The 7694-nt window shown below is 45.8% G+C and overlaps 1 protein-coding gene across 1 annotated transcript; it reads right to left on the minus strand.

The window, feature by feature from the left end:
• Positions 1-6699: 6699 nt before the first annotated feature.
• Positions 6700-7321, minus strand: LOC121774768 (60S ribosomal protein L27a-3-like). The gene has a single exon (XM_042171643.1). The coding sequence runs from the start codon at positions 7307-7309 to the stop codon at positions 6878-6880; it is 432 nt and encodes a 143-aa protein (XP_042027577.1). The 5' UTR covers positions 7310-7321; the 3' UTR covers positions 6700-6877.
• Between the last annotated feature and the right edge of the window lie 373 nt (positions 7322-7694).

Raw genomic sequence — 7694 nt, forward strand, 5'->3', positions numbered from 1 at the left:
TGTCGTGCCACCCAAGCGTTGCCTACTGGCTCGGAACCAGCCAAAGCTTGGGGCCCACAGTGCTCGAGCACGTCGGACATCGACGTGTCATCATCGGTCGGCCTCCCGTCCGCATCCGAGGCCTTGTTATCGATCGCCGCGGAAGCCTTGTTGGGGGCCGAGGAACCTACCGTGACTCGATGTGGTGGAGTGTCCGGCTTTGGAGGTTGGCTCGGATGCGGCCGACCACTTTCAAAGGCATCTCGGATTTTGCGGGTCCGACCTCGTTCAAGAGGCGGGAAATCCTCCAACGATGGGCCATTTGCTACCGAGGGAGGTTCGGGGGAAGGTCCGGAAGGCCATGGGAGGAAGAGGTTCGGTCCGGCGTTTCCGGCTAAGTCCGCCGGCCAATTGTCTCTGAGAAGGGGCTGCGCCACCATGGAGTCTAACATCTCCGGCGTGTCAAGAGCGACAAGATGCAAGATGGAGTCTTTTTTGGCTGCACATGGGCTGTAACGGCTATGTGCTCACGTGATGTCTCGGCTTGGCAAGCCACCAAACAACTTTCGGAAAGTGATTTTGTTGTTGTATCCATTTCGGGCAATTTGACTTTCACATCCACCAAGGACACTTGTACCTCCTTTGGACTATCCACCATGCACCTTGGTACTAGGGGAAGTGTGTCCCTATCATCTCCGGTGAACTCCACGTCGCCGACGGGGTTCTGATTGGGGTCCGGCACCGCCGCGGCCGCCACGGCTGTTCCGTCACCGGTGGAGGTTCCGTCCACCAAGGTGACTTCCTCGTCAATATTTGTAGTCGCGGTGCCCTTAGGGGAAGAGTTCCCCATTTCATCCATGTGGTGGCTCGCTGGAAAGATGGACACCTTGCATTTTGGTGACCCGGTGGTGGGACTATCTTCTTTACCAAACACAAGCTTCTTACGGAGCTGCTTGTCCTCCGGGAGTGGTGAAGGGACAAATCGCTTCCGTCCATTGTCCTTGGTAGAAGGAGCCGGCGTGCTCTTTCGGATTTTGAGCCGGGAGTTGACGGCCTTCAATTTCATGCCCTTGGCCGTCGGTTTGGGAGAGGTATTATCAATGGACCGGAAAACCATGAGCTGGTCTGGAATGGTCTTCGCTTCCTCGGGGCTTGTCGCAGGGTCCGGCGGAGGTTTCGCCATGGCCGAGCCGAGAGCACCTTCACCGAGCAAGGGGCAAGGTTCGAGGGAGTGGAAATCAAGGGTGGCGACGGGTTTTGGGGTGGATGATGGTGGAGATAAGCACGGAGTAGTAAGGGCGCACGATGAGATTGGAGCCGTGTGGTTCAATGTTCGGCGATTGGGGAGGGAAGGGGTGGTGTGGTGGCCGGCGTGGTGAGAACAGTGGGGGGGTCGTGGGGGAGAAGTGGTGGGAGGCGGCGGGAGTTAGGGTGAGGGGATTGTTAGAGAGAAGGAAGAGCGTCTCTCTCTAAAATCATGGGTTTTGCATGATATGTCAGATAGGCCTTATCTCAGTTACTTTCTTAAAGTGGTTTTGTTGTTACCACCATTTTGGGTAAGTTGAGTCCCACACTCCCCAAGGATCTTTGTCCCATGCTAGGACCACCTACCAATGCTCTATCATCGGGTAGGGTGTTGTCCTTTCCTCCCTCCTCGGGTCCGGTGATATCACCGGTTACATGGTCGGCGGTCGAGGTGGCGGCAGCGCATACGGGTGCATCTTGGCTCATACCTTCATCATCCAAGGGGTGTGGTGTGTCGGAAGCTTTCAACGCCGAAGCTATCTCTTCATCTTGGGTGGGGCTTGCTGGAAATATAGCCGATTTGCATTTTGAACTTCCGGCCTTGGGGCTATCTTCCCCTCCAAACGATAGTTTCTTTCGAAGTTGTTTGTCTTCCGGGAGGGGCGATGGGACGAACCTTTTCCGACCGTTTCCCTTCGAGGGTGGAGCCGGGGTGCTCTTCCGGACTCTGAGCCTTGCTTTTGCGGTCTTGAGTTTCATAGCTTTGGTCGGTTGTTTGGGGGAGGTGGCCTCGGCTGATCAGAAAACCATTTGTTGGTCCGAGAGGACTCGTGCTTCCTCAACCCCCGGGGCAAGGTCCGGTTGGTTGACCATATTTTGATTCGAGATGGCTATCGCCCCCTCGGGATCCGGCGGGTGGCCCATTGTTTCGGCCAGTCGAGGGGAAGACCTTGGCGAAGTGTGGCCGCGACGTGGAGTGGAACTCCGCGGGGCACACGAGCCAAGTCCGAAGAGGGGCAACCTTCTTCGAGGGGGAACTTGCGTGGTGGTGGTTGGGGTGGCTGAGAGGGTAAGCCGGAGAAGGGGGTATGGGTGGCTGGGGTTGGTTGGAGAGAGTGACCGGCGGAGGGGTGCTAACGTGAGTCAATGAGGGAGGGGGTGGTTCGTCGTGGGGACGTGGTGGTCGGAAAGGTTGATTCGGCGCCGGACTATGAGGGAGGGGTTTTAAGTGAGAAGGAGGAGCTTCTCTCTCTACAATCTTTTCCCTCCTTCCTCATCTTCACGTTCACTTTCACATTCTATCTCTCCATTTTTGTAATTGGCCCACTTTGAATGATCAATGGATCCATCTTCTTGTCCTTGTAGATCAGCTTGGGTGTGTCTCCATCATTCTCTTCTTCTTCAAGAGGATTAGTCCTCGAATCTAATTCACCAACATAAGGAGATAAATAAGATACATTGAAAGTAGCACTTACATTAAACTCACCAGGTAAGTCTAGTTTGTAAGCATTATCATTGACTTTTGCAATCACTTGGAATGGTCCATCTCCTCTTGGCTGCAACTTGGACTTTCTTTTCGAAGGAAATCTCTCCTTTCTCATATGCAACCAAACCCAATCTCCCGGCTCGAAGATGACTTGTTTCCGACCCTTGTTGGCTTTCTTTGCATATTGTTCTGTCCTCTTTTCAATGTTGAATCTTACCCTTTCATGCAATCTTTTCACCATTTCAGCCTTAGCTTTTTCATCAAGACTTGCACGTTCTTCAATAGGTATTGGAATCAAATCTAGTGGACTCAACGAATTAAAACCATACACAGCTTCAAATGGAGAAAAGTTAGTAGCAGAATGAACACTTCGACTATAAGCAAATTCAGCAAAAGGTAAGTATTCCTCCCAACTTTTCAAGTTCTTTTTAACTAAAGTTCGTAGTAATTGAGACAAAGTCATATTAACTACTTCAATTTGTCCATCAGTTTGTGGATGACAAGTAATAGAAAACAAGAGTTTAGTTCCCAACTTATTCCACAACACACGCCAAAAATGACTCACAAATTTAGCATCTCGATCACTCACAATTGATCTAGGAACACCATGCAAACGGACAATTTCTTTAAAGAACAAATCAGCAATATGAGATGCATCATCAGTTTTGTGACATGGAATAAAATGTGCCATTTTTGAAAACCTATCAACAACCACAAAAACTGAATCTCTACCTCTTTTTGTTCTTGGCAAACCAACGACAAAGTCCATTGAAATATCTTCCCAAGGTGCACTAGGAATTGGTAACGGGTTGTACAAACCATGTCGGTGTGATTTAGACTTGGCTTGCATGCAAGTTATGCATCTTTTACAAATTCTATCAACATCCACACGCATTTTAGGCCAAGAGAAATGTTCATGCAAAACATCCACTGTCTTATGCACTCCAAAATGCCCCATTAAACCACCACCATGAGCTTCACGCACAAGCAATTCACGCATAGAACCTTTAGGAATGCACAGTTTATTTTCTCTAAACAAATAGCCATTATGCCTATAGAACTTGTCAAATGCAGCATGCTCACAAGCTAAATAGATAGAAGAAAAGTTCGGGTCATTATCATACATTTCCTTAATCAACTCAAAACCAAGTAACTTAGAACTCAAAGTAGTGATCAAAATGTACCTCCGAGACAATGCATCAGCCACAATGTTTTCTTTTCCCTTTTTGTATTTGATTACATAGGGAAATGATTCAATGAATTCCACCCACTTAACATGTGTCTTGCTAACCTTACCTTGACCTTTCAAGTACTTGAGAAATTCATGATCCGTATGAATTACAAACTCTCTAGGCCACAAGTAATGCTGTCATGTTTCCAAAGCTCTAACCAAAGCATATAACTCCTTGTCATACGTTGGATAGTTCAATTAAGCTCCTTTCAACTTTTCGCTAAAGTAAGCGATTGGCTTTCCATCCTGCAACAAAACAGCTCATATGCCTACTCTACTCCAGATGCATCACATTCAAGCTCAAACATGTTATCAAAGTCAGGCAAAGAAAGAATTGGTGCAGTTGTATGTTTTTCTTTAAGGAGATTAAAAGCATGCTCTTGTTTTTCTCCCCAATAAAAACAAACATCCTTTTTCACAATTTCATTCAAATGTGCAGCAATTGTACTAAAATCCTTGACAAACCTCCTATAAAAACTTGCAAGACCATGAAAACTTCTAACTTATGCTACATTTTGAGAAATTGGCCATTCTAAAATAGCTTTCACCTTCTCCTTTTCCATTTCAATCCCATTAGCACACTTATAACATAACCCAGAAAACAACTTTATCCATGCAAAAAGAACACTTTTTTAGATTTGCATACAATGATTCTTTTCGTAAGGTATCCAAAACTGCACATGGTTAAGATGTTCATCCACATTTTTGCTATAGACAAGAATATCATCAAAATAAACAACCACAAATTTTCCAATGATTTTTCTCACAACATGGTGCACCAATCTCATGAAAGTACTTGGTGCATTAGTTAAACCAAAAGGCATTACTAACCACTCACATAGACCAAATTTTATTTTAAAGGTTGTTTTCCATTCGTCTCCTTCTCTAATTCGAATTTGATGATAACCACTTTTCAAATTGGCACAAATTTGATGATAAACACAAAGTGGCATGGGATCGTATCCCATTGTTTTGCGAGAATTGCAAGCACGCTGGGCACGTCATTGATGAATGTCATGCATTGGGAAGGAAGGGATGTGTTGGTGGCAAGGACTACCGAGCATCATCAAAGGTGTATCATCTTAGGAATGTCCCCAAGACCATCCGATAGAGTGGCGTCCAAAGTTGGCGACTAGGGTTGGCACTTCACCGAACAGTGATCACACGAAAATGGAGAAAGAAAGTGACAACCAAGAGGAGAACAAGGAGGGCACAATGGATGCTGATGGGTTCCAATTAGTGTCACGGAAAAGGAAAGGCAAGGATCGTAAGGGAGGAACGCACTCCAAGGCTCAACACATTGATCATTGGCGCTCAAAGGACAATGTGGCTACGGTTTCATTTGATCGAGATGAATCTAGCGCGAACGAGCTGAGCACTTGCTCAATGAGTGTCTCATGTGGGCTCCCCGACCGGGAAAAGGAAGGCTTCATCGAGGAACTTGATATGGGAGGGATTATCCATCGCGGGGGTATCCTTATTGCGGGTCTCAATTGAGGGATGGAGTTATGTTTTGTGATGGGAAGGTACCGTCTTGATTATTGTAATAGGATTACTAAGAGTACATTGATGACCAATCTAGTTGATAGGGAGCCCCTCGTTGAACTCTAATCGGTTGTTACGAATCGTCACTTTCGGGCGATTCGGTGTTTTGATTGCCCGTTGCAATTGACTTTGGTAATGCACAGGTGTGGGTCCGCCTTAACCCTCCACCCTTGTGGTGCTTTTGATAAAAAAAATCAATCTTACTAAACACAACAGATCCATGCAATTCATCAAGCATGTCATCTAGCCTAGAAATGGGATAACGATACTTTACCGTGATTTTGTTGATTGCTCGGCAGTCGATGCACATCCTCTATGATCCATCTTTCTTAGAAACAACAATTACCGGAACAGCACATGGACTCATGCTCTCACGGATTTTTCCTTTGTCCAACAACTCTTGCACTTGCCTTTGAATTTCCTTGGTCTCTTCGGGATTGGCTCTATAGGCACTAGTCGGTTTGGTAGAACTGCCCCGGGAACAAGGTCAATTTGGTGTACAATACCTCTTCATGGAGGTAATCCACTTGATTCTTCCACAGGAAAAATATTTTCGAATTCTTGTAAAAGAGACACAAAAGTACTTGGCAAAGAAGTGGTCAATTCGTTAGTGGTAAACAAAGAGTGTTTGTACACTAAGATGAAAACACTCTCTTTTTCAACTATTGCACTCTTTATTTCTTTTGCTCTTACATGAAAATTCTTTTTTTCATTCGGACTCTTTTCACTTGACTCTTTTTCAATGCCCTCACCTTTTTTTCTCTCATTCTAACTTTTCTCTAGACTCTTTTTTTCACTCGACTCTTTTTCAATGCCCTCACTTTTTTTTCTCACAACCTCACGAGCTCTCCTTGCTTGTGACAATTTCTGTTGGTCCTCTTGAACTTGTTGAGGTGTCAATGAGACAAGCATAATAGACTTGTTGTTGTGCTTGAAGGTGTAGTGGTTGTGAAATCCATCATAAGTCACCCTATGATCAAACTGCCATGGCCTCCCCAAAAGAATGTGACCTACATGCATTGGCACAACATCACAAAGAACATCATCTTTATAATTGCCAATTGAAAACGAAATTAGAACTCGCTTAGTCACTCAAATTTCTCCACATTCATTAAGCCATTGTAGCTTGTACGGATTAGGATGTTTTTCCGTTGTTAAGCTCAACTTTTCCACCATTTCAGAACTTTTTTTTTATTCTAATTAACACACGCTATCAAATATAAAAACGCATTACTCTGAAATATCCCAAAATCACATAAAACGTAACACAAAATCCATAGTTTTCAATGTAGGCAATTACCAGTGCATCGACTAGCAATATCATAAGTATTACCGATTGCATAAAACATAAATAAAAAGAGGCAAAATTAAATTGGGGGGAAAAACCCTAATTAAGCGGTGAGCACAACGGCGCCACCAGCTTCCTTGATCTTCTTCTCCGCGTTCTTCGACACGAGCTTGGCCTTCAACACGACCGGCTTCCCCTCCGGCAGCAGTCCCTTCCCCAGCACCTTGAAGTAGCCGAATTGAGTGACATCGATGAGCGGAGCGTTGTCCTTGGACGCCTTGTCCTTCACCTCCTGCGGCACCAGCGACCAGAGGCGATCGATGTTGACGGTCGGGCAGTGGAACTTGTTGCGGAGGCGGTGGAAGTACCTCATACCGACCTTGCAGAAGTATCCGGGATGGTACTTATCGAAGAGGATGCGGTGGTGGTGCATTCCTTCGGCATTACCCCGACCTCCAGGATGCTTGCGGTGCTTGCCGATACGACCATGCCCGGCGCTGACTTGGCCGCGCTTCTTCTTGAATGTGGTTGTCATTTTCAGCGGCGATGGGAGTCCACCATTTCAGAACTTGCAACATTTGCACAACTACCACCATCAATAATCATTATGCAAAGTTTACCTTGGACCAAACACCTTGTGTGGAAGATGTTCTCCCTTTGTTGATCATCGTTTTGTTTTGCATGTTTAGAGCCCTTCGAACCACCAAAAGTTCTCCACGTTCTGGTCCAATCTCCTCCAATTGTTTATCCTCCTCCTCCTCATCATCATCTTCACGTTCACTTTCAGATTCTATCTCTCCATTTGGCTTCAAAATCATCACCCTTTTGTTGGGACATTGAGATGCAATGTGTCCAACACCTTGACAACGAAAACATTTGATATCTCTATTTCGAGTAGCAGTAGAAGTAGAAATACCTTT

Source organism: Salvia splendens, chromosome 17, assembly GCF_004379255.2.
Source record: "Salvia splendens isolate huo1 chromosome 17, SspV2, whole genome shotgun sequence".
Taxonomy (NCBI): Eukaryota; Viridiplantae; Streptophyta; class Magnoliopsida; order Lamiales; family Lamiaceae; genus Salvia; species Salvia splendens.

What these genes read in the sequence shown, in the direction of transcription:
- LOC121774768 (XM_042171643.1), bottom strand. Translation starts at nt 7,309, where the DNA reads ATGACAACCACATTCAAGAAGAAGCGCGGCCAAGTCAGCGCCGGGCAT.